At 36.1% G+C, this 19,451-nt stretch overlaps 1 protein-coding gene across 8 annotated transcripts in view; it reads right to left on the reverse strand.

The window, feature by feature from the left end:
• The window catches only part of dab2ipa (DAB2 interacting protein a), an 89,005-nt gene that overhangs the window by 22,616 nt on the left and 46,938 nt on the right, over positions 1-19,451 (reverse strand). For 3 of the 8 annotated variants that reach the window (XM_026269487.1, XM_026269489.1, XM_026269488.1), the window contains 2 exons: positions 1,796-1,952; positions 98-196 (listed from right to left, as the gene is read on the reverse strand). In XM_026269487.1, coding sequence (XP_026125272.1) covers positions 98-196; positions 1,796-1,952 — 256 coding nt within the window. Of the gene's footprint in view, positions 1-97; positions 197-1,795; positions 1,953-5,870; positions 6,513-11,706; positions 12,134-19,451 lie in introns of those variants that run through there. The other 5 variants (XM_026269493.1, XM_026269494.1, XM_026269492.1 and 2 more) reach the window with 5 other exon arrangements.

Genomic DNA, 19,451 nt, shown 5'->3' on the forward strand with positions numbered 1-19,451 from the left:
TATCTGAGACAGGATATATGAAAAAGTAACATGCTGACTGGCTTAAACCTCATCTCGTCTAGAATTACCCAGGATTCAGATGATTCATCCAGTTTACCTTGTTGGGATGCACAGCACGTCTCAAATTCTCCATCCATTTGTCTCTCTCGGCTGCCGACCGACATGAGAAGCATTTGCTTCCTGTTGAAGTAGTTACCTGCAATTACAGATTACAATTATCAAATTTGCGGATAAGTGCATTAACGGAGCTTGAAAGGACTGCAATGCAGATCAGGAGATCCACTGAACGCTACTGTACTCTATCAATGAAGCGTTTCCCAGGAGTGGAGAGCAATTACATTTGGAGGAAGAATAAAACTCTCAAATAGCCCTATCAGACAGAGCAGACTTAGATCTAATGTATTTCCAGGATTGCATGTGATATCAGAGAGTTGAGATACATACATAGGCCTTTTACAAATGTTCTTTTCATATCCAAAAATTATCCTGAAAAGACCATCTGCTCACAGCAACACAATCCAGGTGACAACAAAAGTACTGGGCCACGTTTTAATACAGAAGGGTGAATTCACTAAACAGTTGCTGTGTTACAGAGATAAAACAGCTTTAATTTGAAAACCGGTCCAGTTTAAGCAGGCATTATCTACACTGATGTAGCGCTGCTTCTTCTTTGTATTTAAATTATACTTGAAATAAATATTAAGTAATTAAATTAAGTAATTCGAAAAATTAAGAAGTAAATATTAAATAAATAATAATAATTGCAATTAAATTAGAATTTAAACTATATTTTAAATAATTAATTGTGAAATATGCTAATTATGTTTTGGATTATATTTAAACTGAAATAAATATTTAAAATAAGTAACTTAACAAATATTAAACAAAAAATAAATAATTGTAAAACTTTAACATTTAAATATCATTTGAAATATAGATATAGACATATACAGAGTATCCCTTTAAGATCTGCATGCAGATGCCTGATTTAAGTATCATACTATTTAACTGAGATTAATTCAAAAACCCTTTGCTAAACTCAATGTTTTAGTGCGAACAAAGATATAGCTCTAAATAATTTATGTTATTATATTTTTAAATACAAAAACATTCCTCTGTATGTAAGCAATTTTTATGTAGAGTAGTTAAATAAATGAAATCTAAAACAGCAGCATGACTGTAGTTTAACAACTTCAAATTATGCTTAGCTTGCTGCTTGGCAAGCTAAAGTTTCAAAGTAGCATTCCAGCACTGCTTTTAATGGGTTTTTTGTGCTTTTTGGAGTTTGACAGTGCTTTAAAATCCCTTATTTAAAATCCCTTACATATATATATATATATATATATATATGTATGTGTGTTTGTGTGTGTGTGTGTATGTATATATGTATATTGAAATGCAGTTTCTTTAAACGAATAGTTATTATATATATAATTTTTTAGATGAATAACATTTTCTTTAAGGAAACCTTCATGCCGATGCCTGATCACAGTTTACTTTGTCTGCACCCTCTGACCTTGTAATTATATAAGCATCTGTTTTAAGTGAACCTTCTCTGCAGCACACGTGAAAATCATCCAGTAACATGACCCGTGGCCCCTCAATGACTTAACTGCAGAACGGCTAGATAACGCTGCTATTTTCTGCTAACTATTTGATCTTGGCTAATGGCCTTGATGAAGTTTTAATAGGCCTTTGCTGCATGCTATTTTGAGAATTGTCGGACATTAAAAGTCCTTTTGGCAATTAATTCAGAGCTGTGACTTCAACAGGGCACTGAGGTCAGCCGACTCACCTCAAAGCAAAAATCCTGTCCCAGGATGCTGCTGTGCACAGGTTTGATGAGCACTTCCTCCTCCATACTGAGATCTAGAGCTTCTGCTGCACTGCTGGGGCTGAGCAACGACTCGTGAGACCGCGATTCCTTCAGCCTCGGCATCAGATGGGATCTACTGGAGCGAAACAGGAAGAGAGGAGCACATGCATCAGAGTCAAACAGGCATTTGTAGTTGATTAGAAGTGAGATGCGATGCGAACCGGCGCTATCAGAATACGCCGGCGTGCTGCTGTGAGCACAGCACGAGCTGCTGATTTCTCACCGCCTGACTAGTCAGCAGTTCTGCTGCAATGCATACAAAAGCCGAAGCTTCCAGGCACCGTCATGACATATCTGACGAAGATCAGAGGGGCGGCGGTCTGGGAAAACTATGAGACCGTGAGGCATTTCCACAAAGTTGCAATGAGGCATCAAAAAGCAGCTTTGCCTGAATGGAAGTGAGGTGTGTCTTACATAGAAAGTGGTAAATAAAGTTTGCCCTCCAGGTGGTTGACCTTCACTCGGATGGGACTGTTTGAATGAGGCCGGCGAGGGCATGTTGAGATGACTAGTACTGTCACAAAAATGAAAAGGAAGTAACACTCATACACACACACACACACACACACACACACAAAGAAAAAGGTGAGAAGGAAGTATTTGCAGGAAGTGTGATTTGTCTTCTCCATGTTCCTTTAGGAAAGAAAATGCTGCTCATTTCTTAATTGCTCCTCCTAGACAATGATGTGAGTAGGAAAAAGCAAATGGAGCAAATGAAGTGTGCTGTTAGAATTTCCTGAGAAAAAAAAAAAATTCTCTGAAGTTTTAGATATCTCAACAATGTCTTAAACTGTGCTCTAAATTGCTCAGATGTAAAAATGTGCCATCAAATGTTCATTTCGACATGAACTTCAATATACCACTTTAAAATCTTAAAAAAATTTACTCATCTGAGCGCTCCTTTTAACGGTAATTTTGTAGCTTACAATATCTCATTTTTGTCCACATTTATTTCTCCTAATAAATATTAGGACACATCTGAGACAAAGCTATGAAACATAACTGAGGTATGAATAAATATATATATATTCTTGGTATATAACAAAATACAAAATAGAAAAAATAAAGAAAAAAATACTAAAAACTAAAATGATTTTGAATGCCGCAAAGAAACTTTTGAAGAAAATGGATATTCATTCTGAGATTTACGACTGCACTTAATGTTCTTAAATTATTCAAATGAGCGATAAATGATGGCCAAAGTAATCTAAATATAAAAATAAGGATAACGAGCAGGAAATGTTTTAAATTACATATGAATATTTATTGATATTATGCCAAATAAATTAATAATACAGACTGATAACTGATATAGTATTAATATATTTTGTATTTACTAATTTAGGATCAGGATTGCTCTTTCCTGCACTTTTGAGAAGTACAGGGCTTTAGATCTATTATTATGACACCCTCATGCTGTACGTCACTGAAGTTATAGCATCCACAAATCTCATCCTGCCAGTCCTGCAAATTACTATACAGTGCAACCTAGAAAGGAGAAAAAAAATGTGCAACCAAATTGATTTTCATATGAGCCCTTAGATACTGAGTTGAGGTAACAGAGGACGGAATTACACAGGCACGCTGCTGCTAACAGAAATTAAAGCTGGCAGATCAAATTATGAGTTATGAAATTGTGTAACACAAAAACTCCCTTGGCAAGTCAAGAAAGTTACAGGCATGTTTCGCTATCCTGGTCCATGACAGTCGGAGTAGGATTTAAAAGAGGACAAGAAATACAGATATTTTTCTAAAATTCCATTAGTTTCATAAGAATGCACAGGGCATAAGTCAAAGGCTCTAAAGACTATTCTCAGTCAAATCCCACTGGACAATCACCATATTACTCTCCTGGGGTCCTGCATACCACAGTTCATCTGTTCATTTTTCCTGACATGTAATAGATCAAATCAGTGCTTCTCAGGTCCTGAGTGTGTTTAAACGATTGACGAATGACACACTGCAGACTGCAGGCTGATAATAAAACTCATGTAACGTCCCTCTAGTGACTCTGCCAGTGGTGTCAGGGAATCCACACATGACCTGAGGCCAACATATTTTTGCTCCAAACATCGACCAAAAAACGTGCTTTATGCATTTAGAGAGTTACCGATAAGGGCAACAGGAATGGAAAAATACGTGCTACATAACAGAAAATGTTAAAGATGGTTTATAATATTTTAATACTAAATTCTATGAATTACATAACTAAAGTTAGTTAGACATATCAATATTTCTATAATTATATATACAAGTATTAATAAATAAATATGTCTAAAAATATTTTACAGTACAGTATATAATATTTACAGTATCATGACTACAGCAGAGGATATAATGAAGAAACGGATTGCTAAATGCTGCAACCTCAAACTTTCATTATCTACATGAGCAGCACACTTCAATGTAGGGGTGGGAGATATGGCAAAAATATCAAATCACACCAACCCCCACCCCCCAGGAAAATCCCGATTTTATCATTAGTCTTTGTTGGTTTTACTATTTTTTAAGTTATCTGAGCAGTACAGAAGTACAAAATACTTTCTCTATTTTAAAACAAAATGAATGAATGAAGAATGAAGAATTTTGGTAACCGTACAGTTGCTAGGGCCATTTTTTTTTTTGTGTGTTTCCTACTATAAAAGTCAATGAGGACCAGCAACTCTTTGGTTACCCACATTCTTCAAAATATCTTCTTTTGTGTTCAGCTCAAGAAATTACTCTACTGTCCCTTTAAGACTTACACGCATCTAATATAAACAGATACTTATCTGTTTTTCTCTCAACTGTTTACTTTCACTTTAGACATAACCAACTGTGATATATGTGCAAACCTTGTGTGTTTTTGACAGTATTAGCACAATCCAACACAAAAGATAGTATTCCAGTAATCAGGAACTGTTTGACAGGCCATTTTTAGTGTGTGCACGCATGTCAGAACAGCACATTAATAACATATTTCACCGGCAAAGCTTTAAAGCACATGCAAATAATGAACTTTTGTGATTGTGAAGTGCAGTGTCCCATGAGTTTAACTCTACCACTGAGTTACCATTTCAAGTGAATGTATGGCACATTGTTCTTGTGATATTTGTTCAAAAGCAGATTGTGGACACATTTTAATCTTCCACAATCAAAAATCATGATATCGCACACCCCTACATCAATGCACATGCACTTGTGTTAACCGCCAAGCCACATCTCTGAACAAAAAGGGAGAAATATTATCCAAATATTCTTTCTGGAAAAGTAAGCACTTCAAATCATCTATTAATAGACAAAACACGGCATTCGTAGCATTAAATATTGCAAATGTCAAGTAGACATATGCATGGGTACAAACTTGCTCTATTTGTGCATGCATGGGCTCCTCTGATCAGAGAAGGCTGTTGATGACTCATGGGAAATGTGAGCCCATGGAGCTGAGATTTACACCGATCGTATTTGGAAATAGAAACTTCTACCGTGTATTAAAAAACATATCTTTTGAATCTTGGGTTTTTTGTACTTATTTTAAGAAAATAATGACTTTGCATACAGTACATATAAAATGTAAACAGAAATTCAAAAAAAAAAAAAAAAAAAAAATCATAATAATAAAACAAAGAAACATGATTTATACATAAATATATAATGCTAAACAGAACCTCACTTTTGGATCCTGTAGAAAGTGTAACTGTTTTTAGTAATGCTGCACGTAGTAAATTTTTAAATGAAAATGCTTTATTAATCTTTTTATTCACATCACGTTCAAAAACTACAATAACCGCTTAGGTATTAAGACATCAAAGCTCTGTTATGAAAAAAAAAAGAAAACATTTCCTCACGGCATGAACTGAAACAACAAACTCCATTACAGGTTACATAAAAACAGTCAAACATCCAGCTAATCTGTTAATCCCATCAAACCCAGTGTCAATAACAAGACGTTTTCACTAGAACCACAGCCATCAAGATGAGAAAAACAGGAAGAAGCAACATTTCCCAAACTTACTTTTTACTATTCTGATTCAGCATGGTCCCAGTGCAAAACAAAACAAGTCCTGAGTCTACAAGAGAAGTGAGCCAGTGTAGCAATTATCCTTGATTTTCCTGCAAGATATCAGCTTGGAAACCGTGTTCACTGCACAGCGCTCTGCCTAAAACATTTAGAGCGAGGGAGTGCCTTACTCTCCAAGCACCCTAGGGAAAAATCTGTTGCATCTTGAACACACCCAAATCCATTTTCAAGGATTTCTATTTAAAAAAATGCTGCTCTTGCTGTCAGAGCAGGGCTTTACAGATCATTGCTGCAGTTCTTGTTGGGTTTACATGGAATGGTACGCTTTAAAAAGATGATTAAACTAAAAACAGAATATTTTTTAAGGTTTAAGGTTATATAACTGTAAGAAATCAGCAGTTAAAAGTCTGTGTATCATTGCCCTACAAAGCATTAAAAAATTATGGTAACACTAAATAGCCAATTATTAAAAAAGCACTTCTACATTACGGCAAGCAAAACGGTTTCTCTTTAAGTAAGTCTTCATGAGCTAATAATAAGCGAGGAAGAATAGACAGCAGCAGATTGTGGACTCCGCAGACCTCGCATGCTGTAATTAAATTCATGTTGTGGAGTGCAGCTTGCCGTCTGGTCTAAGTTTGTGTCCTATATCTGTGGTTGACTGTGTACGGTGTACTCCGCCTCCAATGGTTCCCACACTCCTCGACAGGAAGCAGTCCTCCCTCGAGATCTCTGCTCCAAAAAGGAAATGACTGCCAAGGAAACCAGCAATACAAGCAAGGTTTTTAAAGTGAATGACAATGGCTCAGTGAACCTGGCATACGGTGCTGTTTAATGGAAATTCAAACTCGGCCTGTAGTGCAACTGGGAAATACATACAGAACAACTACAGCAATGTTTTACAAGAGTGTAGAGTACTTGAGTAACTCTTCTGCATTTTTGTAAGAAATTATTCCTTTTATAGATGCATCCTCTAGCAAAGACAGTAAAGTGACATATATTGCTATATAAAAAGTTGTATTATAAAACATGCTGTTCAATTGAACTTAGGGCTGCATGATTAATTGCATGCGATTGTCATGCGTCTCTTGTTAGTCGACAAGCTACGCAATATCGTGTTCATAATTGCAGATGAATCGCATACGATTATGAACACGATATTGCGTAGCTTGTCAGCGAACTACAGCTCTGTCTATTAAGTGCCGCTCCATTTGAAAGCAAGTGATGGACATTTACCGCTAATCACAGAACGGGCTTTACTAACGAGACACGCATGACAATCGCATGCAATTAATCGTGCAACCCTAATTTAACTTAATGATTTATTAAAATTGACGATTAATGATTATAAGACATATCTTGAGAAGCAAATCGGCATATTAGAATTAATATGGAATTCTGAAGGAAAAAATTGCACACCTTGTGTGTTTTTGACAGAATTGGCACAATCCAACACAAAAGGTAGCCTATTCCAGTAATCGGGCGCTGTTTGACAGGCTTTTTTTAGTGTGTGCACTAGGGGTGACCCCAAATATTTGACGATTTGATGCTTCGATTCGAGGAGCCTGATTCGACTACCAATGTCACAGTTGAATATTCGCGGGCTGTTAAGATTATGCCGTTCTGACTATATGTGAGCGCTCAAATGTCAGATTTCACATAGAACTTACGTTTTCTCCCAATAAGTTAATATGCAGCCTATTATGATAAAGCCGTGAATAAGACTCTGAAAAGAAAGAAGCTTCAAATTAATATTTTAAAGTGCGTGAATAAATCTAACCACCCCTATAGAATTATGTTTCAATTTCCATAATCCGTGACCGACAGAGGAGCATCTTGGCGGCAGGAATTTCAAACTTTACCAAGACTCAAACTGATACAGGCAGACAATGGATTTTTTTCTAACAGGTAGGGTACAAGGGATTTCAAAACATTTCAGCCGGTGTATATATATATCGTGAATATATTATTTACCTCATATAAGATGCAATTGGTTTTGAGTCAAGCGCTTCATTGTAGTTCTACGGTGATATCTCTTCAGCGCACAGCGCTAGCAGATCAAACTACAAAGCAGAATATCAATAACTATGAGTGGACTGTCACACCCATACCATTATAATGAGACCACCATTATAATAAAACACTGTGAATGTTTAGAGTTTAGCTGCCGTGTTTCTGAACATTGTTTTGTGAAGAACATGTCCACAAAAGGAGTTCATTCAGAGCCACGCAGACGCCTTCATTTGCATTAAGGGCTCTTTTGCAGATACCATATAAATCCTAATATTAACATTATGTTGTATACTGTAAATAACGAAGCGTATTCTACATGAAATTATGAGTTTAACCCCAATTATTGCTATCAAATGCGTCACTCTAATGCTCATCTTCATCTTTATGACTGTCGAATGTCTGACTTGACTCAATGTATTTTGCCCCGCCCCCAAACATATGATTCGACCATCAGTCGAATATCAGCAAGATACGAAAATTCTGATTCGACTATTTAAATCCGTAGTCGTGGACACCCCTAGTGTGCATGCATGTCAGAACAGCACACAAATTATATATTTCACCGGCAAAGCTTTAAAGCACATGCAAATAATGAACTTTTGTGATTGCTAAGTGCAGTGTGCCGTGAGTGTAACTCTACCGCTGAGTTAACATTTCAAGTGAATGTATGGCATGTTGTTCTTGTGATATTTGTTCAAAAGCAGATTGTGGAGACATTTTAATCTTCCACAATCAAAAATCATGATATCGGACACCCCTATACAATGCATGTACTTGAGTTAACCGCCAAGCCACATCTCTGAACAAAAAGGCAGAAATATTATTCAAATATTCTTTCTGGAAAAGTAAGCACTTAAAATCATCTATTCGTAGACAAAACACGGCAAATCGGCATATTAGAATGATTTCTGAAGGATCCTTCAGAAATCATTCTAATATGCTGATGAATTGCTACAAAAAATTTGGCTTGTTCATAGGAATACATTTTATTTTAAAATATGTCATATCAGAATTTTTTTTTACTGTAATTATATTTTGCAATATAACTGTTTTTATTGTATTTTGATCAAATACATGCAGCCGTGCTGAGTACTTCTTAAAAACATTAAAAAGCCTTACCAACCCTGAACTTTTAAACAGTAGTATGTGTGTGTGTGTGCTATACTCATGCTGTAGACCGCATATATACTGTAGGCTTAGATTATGAGCAAGCTACATTTAAGAGAATTTGAAAAGCCAAGCAAAAAAATTATATAATTTGTTTGTTTTAAGCCATTTTTACTTGCACTCAAATATGTTTTTGGCTACATACTTGTAGTAAAAAAACAAAAGAAAAAACATGACAAAAATGTCAAAACTATCTATTATCCCTTAAGGGCAATATGAATACACTAGATACATGAGAACTAGATCATTCAGCTCATCTAACACATCCCACTAAACCTCTCATTTTATAATCAGAAAATCATCGGGAGCTCAGTGAACAATGTAATTATTCAGCATCCCATAATACCCTGGTACACAGCTTATTAATGCATTTTAACAGCTGTGAATGAGTACACAAATGAACAGTTACATAATCTCAGCACTATCGATAGGGTCACTCTTAAACCCACAAGAATCTTTTCAAAGAAGCTTATTTGGGTGATTCTTGGGGCATGGAAAATATTTTTTTTTTTTTTGAGAGAGCAGGAGAAAAACAAAAGTTATGGATATATATTTTATGAGAATTAACATTTTCCTTTCTTGAAACTCACGTTTTAAATGCTAATTCTTAAATAAGTACAGGTGACATTAAATATGACAATAAACTGTACATTTTTACCGTGCATTGACTAAAAAGTTTATAAAATGACATAATATGGTTAAAAACAGACCATTTCAAAGAACTGACAGTCAAATTACACATACTTTTTTTAGGTCAACATAAAGAGCTGTAAAAGCCCATTAAATGCATCTGCCAATGTTTGACATGTCAACTTCTACCCAGTTTTACCAGCCCACAATCAGCAAGGCTTTTGAACTGCCAGGAATTACGGAAGCTGTAAAATGGTTGTGTAGAGAGAGGCAGTTAAAATGGAACGATATTTCTGTGCTAACCTTGGCGAGTCTTAAACTGCTCCGTGACAAGGTTTTTGAAATCATCATGAATTCTGAGGACCCTTAAAAATCCTTCACACAACTACTGATAATGGCTTAGATTGGTTGGACGGAATGAGTCAGATGAAAACACTCATACATATGCCAAACCTTGCTCCTAATCGAGTAATTAACAGATACCTAAAAAAAAAAAAAAAAATCATTTTGTCCTCAACATAGCACATTCACACTGCACCTGTCTGTTTTTTTAAGCAAACAATATGGTTATAATAAAAAAAAATGTGACTTTAAAAAATATTGTTGTTCAATTTTATTATTATCTTCAATTTTGAACAGGATACTGTACACGAAAATGTAAAATTGGTCATTTTAACTGATGTATTTTTATTTTAAATGAGTGTCCATTAACACTTAATCATATTGTATGTAGAAGAAAAAGAGACCAAAAAGGTCAAAAACCATAAAACTAATGAAAATCAAGCACACTACCAATACTTTTTTATTTATTTATTTTTATACGTCTGCAAGTATTCGTAGTGTGCAAGATTTTCTTTTGTTTATTTACTAAATGAGTATCAACCAATTAAATTAACTATTTATTAAATACTCTACATGTCTCATACGATTACCATTTATATGTTATATGTCCAGCAACATTATGATGAACAAGAACACATTATGATGTGAATTAATTCATTTTGTTTGCCAATATACATTTAATCACGGCAATAACATAACCCAAAGTACTCAGAATTTATAATAAATACTCCACATATTCATAACATAATCTCAGTCTTCACCATGGAGCTTCTCAAGCTCTGCTAAATAACACTCTCTTGTAATTACACACCTACAAATGCACTAAATCAAATACACAACCTGTACAACACTATCAAAAACAAAGGTTCTTTAATGGCATCTATGGTTCCATAAAGAACCTTTAACATCCATAGAACCATTAGATTCCCCAGAAGGTTCTTAAGAGTTGAAAAAGGATCTTTAGATTTTAAAATGATCCTCACACTAAGAAAAAAAAAAGAAGTAATTTAGGAATTGTTCACTAAAAGGTTCTTCGGAAAACCAAAACTGTGAAAATCTTTATTTTTAAGAATGAATAATAAATGGAAAAAATCTTCATATTCTCCTAGCATCTCTTCAAACATGGATTATGAGATCCGCCCATTCCACATAGAGAACATTGGGATGTCAGACAGCACATCCCAGTAACAGGGTGGAATAATGGATATCATAATATCAATTCACAAACTGACAGTGCCATTAAATGAAACAATGTTACCAAAAGCAGTCATGAAGACCTCTAGCCTCCACCTGACACGGTGTGTATTCCTCACCCAGCGTGCGTTTTTGTACATCTGCTCCCACACAAAGGACAGAATGGGGAAGCTGCGCGGAGTTAAAAGCCCTGATCCGTTCATAGAGACTGAACACCTCAATTCCCGGCTACAATCCCTGCTGACCGCAGCAGCGCTCTGTTTACCATCGATTAATGCCCTGATAATGCCCACAAAGGCTGGGAGAGCGCTGTGACTCGTCCCTCATCTCTCTCTCGCCCGCTTTCATTCTTTCAGCATGGTAGCTCTGTAATGAGATGCCATTCAAGCACAATGCAGCGCCACTGTAATGCACTCCATCCGTTAAGATCTGGATCTACAGCACGCCTGTCATAACCACAGGGATTCTGGGACCAAATACTCACCAGGCATGCTGTCAGGATCCCGGTCCCCTGGTGATGAAGACGAGGATGAGGAAGGCTGCTCACAGCTCCATTTTGCTACCTCTGCTGCGGCTCAGAGCCACTGGGAACAGCGGACTCACGCAGCCCCGCTCGCAGCGGCTCTCACACACACACACACTCAGCCGCACGGCCCCGCCTCTCTCTCCTCTCTCGTCTCACTCCGGCCTCCTTGTTTTAACTGTCACACTCTCACAGAGGAGCTGCTGTAAACCCCCCACTCATATTTAAAGTGGGCCACAGACTCTGTTCTCTCTCTCTCTCTCTCTCTCTCTCTCTCTTTCTCATTGTGTTGGCTGGACTGCTGCTGTGTGCAACGGAAGCAGGCTGAACAGTGTGAGCTGGCCCTGCCCCCTTCCCTCTGTGAGCATGTGTGTGTGTGTGTGTGTGTGTGTGGCCTTTGTCCTGTGGCTTTTGTGATATACTGGCCTCTTCCCTGCACAGGGAAAATCTACATCCAAAAGTAAAGACAATATCTCCCAGCATGCATGTTTGCTGGCTGTAAATGGCTGTTTGGAAGCGTGGGTGGGTGTATGTATGCCTATTAAACCTTGACCTGAGAAGTGCATACTTAAAAACAATTACAGCATGCTTGGTTATTACACTATTGCTCATACTTAGGGTTACAGCACTGGTTTTTTTGGACCACAAGCCATTTTAAAACTGTGGTGACCTCACACCAACATCTAACATTTAGAAAAAGAATTGGATATCATAGACAAATTATGCACTTTTTGTTATTTATTATGTTATTATACAATATTATTATATTTACATATTTCATGATTTAGTCCATTTCATTTTAACCAACTCTGTCTTGCTCATGCACCATGATCTCTGTGTTTTAAGATGTGCCATGTTACAAAATGCCTTTGGAGGCAAGACCCCCCAAATGAATAAGGCAGAAGAGAAAAGAAAAAAAATATATTCTTCAGTTGTTTAATTACATTAGGAATTGCAAGATGATGTGTTTAAATATGCATGAGGTATTATCTAATTAAATATGCATTAATTTGCAAATGTTTCCATAACATAACAAATCTGAACAAAATATTCTTGATTTTAGTCAAAGTTTATAAGAGAAGAATTTTTGTCTTTTTTGTGCCCTGACATGTATTGTAGATGAAATCTACAGGCAAACGTGACCTTGGACCATAAAACCAATCATAAGGGTAAGTTTTTTACACAAGTGAGCTGAATAAATAAGCTTTCCATTGATGTATGATTTGTTAGGATCGGACAATATTTGGACGAGATACGATTATTTGAAATCTGGAATCTGAGGGTACAAAACAATCAAAATATTGATAAAATCACTTTTAAAGTTGTCCAAATGAATTTCTTAGCATCGCATATTACTACCGTATTCGGACTATAAGTCGCACCTGACTATAAGTCGCATCAGTCCAAAAATACATGACGAGGAAAAAAACATATATAAGTCGCACTGGACTATAAGTCGCATTTATTTAGAACCAAAAACCAAGAGAAAACATTACCGTCTACAGCCGCGAGAGGTGGCTCTATGTTTTCAGTGTAGACTACAGGAGTACGCCCTCTGGCGGCTGGAGACGGTAATGTTTTATTTTTAGTTCATTTCTCTTGGTTCATGTCAAATTGATTTTGATAAATAAGTCCTTATAGTCCGGAAAATATGGTAATCAAAAATTAAGTATTTATGGTAATTTACAAAATATCTGTTTACCTTTAATTAATATCCTAATGATTTTTTTTGACCCATGCAATGAAAAGTATTTTTTTGGCCATAGCTACAAATATACCTCTGAGATTTATGACTGGTTTTGTGGTCCAGGGTCACAAATAGATAAAGTGTAACAAACATTCAAACATTTATTTTAGATGTTTTTTCCTTCCACTAGTCTGAAACAACACATTAAGCAAAGGCAATAAGCTCAATCTAAAAACTGACCAGAAAAAAAATAAATAAATAAAAAAACATGCCTGTAGTGCCTGAGAAAAAAAACCATTCTGTTCCTGACCGCGCTCTGAGCGTTTAGCATGGTAATGAAGGTTACAGGGCAATGTTGAAGTGTTTGGTCTTGGCAGAATAGTGCACTGCAATCACTACAGCAAGCACTAGTCAAGTATTTGAATGCTGAGTGGCAGCTCATTGGCTGCTGTTGTGAAAAGAAACGTCATGTGAGTAATGATGTGTGATTACAAAAGGTCATGTTATATAAAAAAAAAATACTAGCTTCTTTTTAAATGTTTTTGCTAAAAACATGCAAAAACTTGAAATTATTCATTGAACTTGTGAACGTGCTGGTTTTAATAACCATAAAATAATCATTTATGAGATCATTTCATCAGGCTCAGAGCTCAACTCACACAAATGTTGTATTACATAAGAAAATGTAGTTTAAGCCATAATATGATGAACATCAAGAGGAGGAAGAGACCCCGGCCTACAGCACATTAAAACTTACAACAATTAGCATGATGAGTTACAACGGCTAATTGGTTTTAGAAATTACTGGTCTAGATAAATAAGAAAAAGAAGATTTATTAGCGATATACATCTAGTAGAGTGTGTGTGTATAAGCATATGTTAATAATATAATAATTATTAGGCTTTTGGAGCCCACTGTACATTTGTAAAATACATACAGTATGGTATGTACAACTTGCATAAAACACGAATCAAATAGGTCAAAACAGTACACTTAAACAGTTCACAATATTACATCTCATTTATTGTGCTGTAATTGTGTGCTTTGCATTACATGGCATCTGGCTTTTAACATATTTCCCACGGAGATAAAATAAAACACTCCTATTTTATCATCATCTGTTGACTCGAGTGTTGAATAGACTGTGACATCTGAATGTCTATTCAGATGTAAAGGTTTGCATCCATTAAACATGCTAATGAATGCATTGTATTATTGCGACTTCAAGGTCTGCTCTTTAGCTGAAGATCTCGAGAAAAAATCTTTTGAGTTGTTCATCAATGTTCTCTCACTAAGGCATTAACAAGCTTCCTGGCATTTCTGGGTGGAGAAACCAAAGTGGGTTCCATGTCCTTCAGGGCTGAAACAATGAGGTCATGTCTTTGTTACACGCTGAAGACAGAAGTGTGATGTGACAGAGTCCTCGAGAGTGGGCGCTGGCCATACACACGTTCAGGAATACAATTCATCGGGTGACACAATATCCCAAAGACATGCGCTATAACAGAAGAGTTTCCTATCACCAGCTCTGCTCTCCTCCAAACTCAACCTTTACCATAACGTATCGAATGTGTGCGAGTCACTCAGCAGGCAAATTAATGACATATGCTCTCGCCATTCTCCACCACGCACTGCTTTCCCCTACAGCAAGCCTGTGATTCATTTTCCAGTGCCATTCTCTCCGCTTTACGTCTGTGTAGGTGTGTGTGTGAGCAAGCTAAGAGCAATTACTTGTCATCTTGCAGCTTCTCCTAATGGTCTCACATCTGTCTTATGGAGTTGTGGAAGTCTTTTAATATTAATTCGTATTCCTCAGAAAGGATTCCTCATATATAAGCTCCCTGGGGCGTTAAGCAGAATGAGGATTGAAATAACAGGGCCTGACTTCCCGACTGGCCTCTTGAATTGTCAACAGAATGAAAATAACCGTGAATGCAATGATGCAGATGTGGCTAGCTGCCTCTCATATCTGTCATAGCTGCTCTGCTATCTATCATTATAAATGGTAAAGAAACTCTCAGCAGATCTGCTGAATGTCTGAATGCATGTTATGTGAATAGTGATTGGTAATGACGGTCAAAAACGCACACGCAGGACAATTTGAAAGAAAAGTTACAATTCCGTCATCATTTATTCACCATTATGACGTTCCAAACCCATGGTTTTCTTCCCTCCTTAGAGAACAAAAGCAGAAATATCACAAAGCATGACAACGAACATGACAACAACACAATAAAAGAGGTCTGTATAAGCCATGTGCTTTATTCCAAAGCTGACATTATGATGTTATGTTTATGTTACTATGGAGCTCTTTCACTTTTTAATATAGTGCTGCATGATTTTTAAATTGTGATTCTGATAAAAATTGTGATTGCAAATGAAAATTAAAAGCTCCACGTTTGCGGTGCTTGTTTGTAGGAATGCATAACTAGGCCATTTTACTGAGCTCAATATACTAGAAAACAGTAACATTTCTTATTTTGTTTAATATTTTTATTTATTATTATTATTAATAATAATAATAATAATCGATTATTATTATTATTAAATAAAATATTACAAAAGAAAATCACTGTAAAATAAATCTATTAAATGTATTATTATCTATTAAAATATATTATATTATATTATAGTATAAGAAAAAATAATATCAATTTATGTTACCAGACAACTGTAAATTACAGTACTACTATTGGTTGCCATAATCTTTTAATTTCTTTTTGAATCTTTTGTTGACAAAATTAGGTTTAAAAGGGCTTCTCATAAAAGTTTGTAAAGATGGTTCCCATTATTTGCACATTATAAGCGACCTACAGTATTAATTTATGCAGCATTTACTGCAAAACGTGCCACTCAGAGACAGAAAAATACTTGTGTGTAAAAAAAAAGCTTCACTCTGAAACAAGCAGTTTTATTTTGATTAATAAAAGAAGACAATACTTTATTTTGTGATCCGCAGAAGAAACCACTCAATATAACTGTTAATTTTTCGTTTCCTTTAATAATCTCAGGCTGTGGTCCCTTCACTCTGTTAGCTCAGTCGGCGACCTCTAACATTCCCCTCAGCACTGTTAACATTCTCCTCCTGTCTTTCCCGGCTCCATTAACTACAACTTCAGACCACTGAACACGCGCAGAACCATAAAACCGCCCCCCTATTTCCCTTTTCACAATTTGTTGCCTTACAGGCTGGAATTATGACGCATCATATTGACCTAGATTTCCCAGTAACTATGCTAACAACCCACCAGGACAACGTAACTGCAAAACGTGTTAATCACGGAGGTGCTGGATGCCATTGTTACAGGTTTAGTTCAGTCACGGTTGCCTCGGAGCCTGCTCTCGCAAAGGGTCACACGGCATCCGTCACTTCGAAACGCAGCACTCGCCGTGACAGCTTGAACATGACCTCAAAAGGTACACACACTGATGATGTGCATTCATTAATGTGTATGTTACAAGAGAAAAGCGCAATTGCTTATTGAATTGTACTTAATATTTATCTTTGTTACTATGGCAACTCTAGAGGGTAAGATTAGCTTTTGTACCCAGCGACTGACTGCTTTCATAACTGGTGCAATTTCGCCTGCAATTTCCCTCTATAGACTGCAAGTTGTTGACACAAATTACCTTGTCATTAAATGATGATGATTGCTAAGATGTTTTGAGGGACAACAACACAAAATTGCACATACACTCTACACGGTAGTGTGCATCTCAATAAGACCTTATAATAAACAAAGTGTCACAATTGAAAGCCTAACTCGCAAGGGTATAAGAAATGTTTTAAAATGCAAAAGAAAGCCATGACAAAGGAGACAAAAAACCTGTCTGAGGGTCTCAATTAGACTGAACTGCACTAAGCCCTGTGAAGAAATGCCAGTTTTGTTTGTGTCTACATGTGTGGCCATTTAAAAAAGCGAAGTGGTGTAGGTAGAATATAAAAACCACTGCAGTGGCCACGCAGAACTGCTGCTTGAAAGATTACTGCGTATTATAGCAAAGTCTTATCCGATAATTTGATTTGTCATTGATCCTTGAACTCCAGTGAATCTGCCAGACACAGTTACACACTTAGACCCGTTACACACAGCTCTTGTAACCGGCTGCAGGTTTGAGTTGTGCTTTATGCTTCTGTTGCGTCTAAACCTAGAATAACATTGATATTGAATATTTAACTCTAATAATGGCCATAAATTATAAAATGGTAACAAAAATTACTTCGTATGAAAAAGGCAATCAAATTTACATCCAAATAGGACTTAATTTACATAACTGTGTAGCTATCGAAGTATTCACCTACAGTTTGAAAGAAAAAAATATAGCAAAATTAGATTAAATATTAATTCGAGAAATAAGTCTAAATGGGACTTTTAGCTATGCAGTCCAATTAAAATCAATTAGTAATCAATTTGCACATTAATATTAAAGTATTCACTTATATAAAACACACACACACACACACGCACACACACACACACACACACACACACACACACACACACACACACACACACACACAAATAAAATGACAATACTGGCAATTTTCTGTAATTTTACAGACATTTTCATTAACTTTAAAACGTTATGAAGAGCAAAATTCAAAATACATGTACAGTAAAACACCTGTAATTAATAAATACTGAATATCTCTTCTTATTAATACAGTATATTGTTCCCTATTTTTGGGGATTTATTTTTTAGTGTTTCCTTGATTTTTTGGGGGGGATTTATAGCGAAATTAGAATCAGTAAGAGTACAGAAATTAATATTTATAGCTTATGTGCTTAGTTTGAATTCAGTAACCTGTTAATATGAGCAGCAAAGTTAACATGTGCAGCTTACATATGTTGTATAAACCAGCTTTAGTGTAGCGATAACTCTATAACTAGATACTGCTCATTTACTCTCCGAATTTCGGTCAAAAAAAGTAGAAAATCAACTAACTTGATTGACAATTTCCGGCTCACACGGGTTTGTTTTTGGTTTGCCATACCTTGTGTGTAATATATTCCAGGCAATAATGAAGCATGAGTGATCTGTATAGTACAGACGTTTGGAAATTTCCAGAAGCTGAAGAGCTGTATCTGCAGGACGCTGACAGGCTGTGAGTGACTGTCCTCATCTAGACCCCCGTACAATGCACAGAAACATCAGGTGACAGAAATGACAGCTGCGTTCATGCTGTTCCTCTCTCTGCTATCCTCCTGGATTTGAGTGTGAATTAGAAAGACATCTCATCCTCGAGTAAATCAATTTGCTCAGGTCATGGTCATTGCAAAAAGCCCCATTACTAGAGCTAAACAGCATTCTCTGCTGTCAAAACGACAGTGCAAAGTTAAGCCATCTTTTAAAATGTAAATTGCAACCCATATATTCAGTTGTATTCACAATTGCACCATCACTCCCTTGCAAACTCTATTTTGTATAAAGCAGTGCAAGAAATAGCACAAATACCACTGAATGTTATCGCATTATTCTGCAATTCCTAATTTAATTCACTACTTTTGGTGGCTTAAACCAGAAATTTGCTTTCACTGTTTCTATCTCACAATTTAGACAGTGAACAAATTGCAAGATGCTGGTTGAATGCCTCTGAAATACATATATGTTGCATAGGCATTGCATATAAAACTCATTGCTTTAGTTTGCTTTAATTTGCTTTAATCTGATGATTTAACTTCTTTGCCTTGTCAAGCCAAGGTTGGGGATTCGATTCCCCGGGAACAAATGATAGGTAAAAATTGATAACCTGAATGCACTGTAAGTCGCTTTGGATAAAAGCGTCTGCTAAATGCATAAAATATTTACATTTAAAGTTTAAATGGCATAAAATAAAAAAATCTATAATTTTGACCCATACAATGTTTTGGTCCAGGGTCACATATTTTAATGTTTGTCCTGGTCTACTGCCAGTGATGATTTAAAATGATTTCCTAGGATAATCAACAGCATGTCAGAGATACTGTCAATAGAGCTTAACTTGAATTGACTCCAGGACATCGCTTTAACAATACC

The sequence above is a fragment of the Carassius auratus genome, chromosome 8 (genome assembly GCF_003368295.1).
Source record: "Carassius auratus strain Wakin chromosome 8, ASM336829v1, whole genome shotgun sequence".
NCBI classification, from domain to species: domain Eukaryota; kingdom Metazoa; phylum Chordata; class Actinopteri; order Cypriniformes; family Cyprinidae; genus Carassius; species Carassius auratus.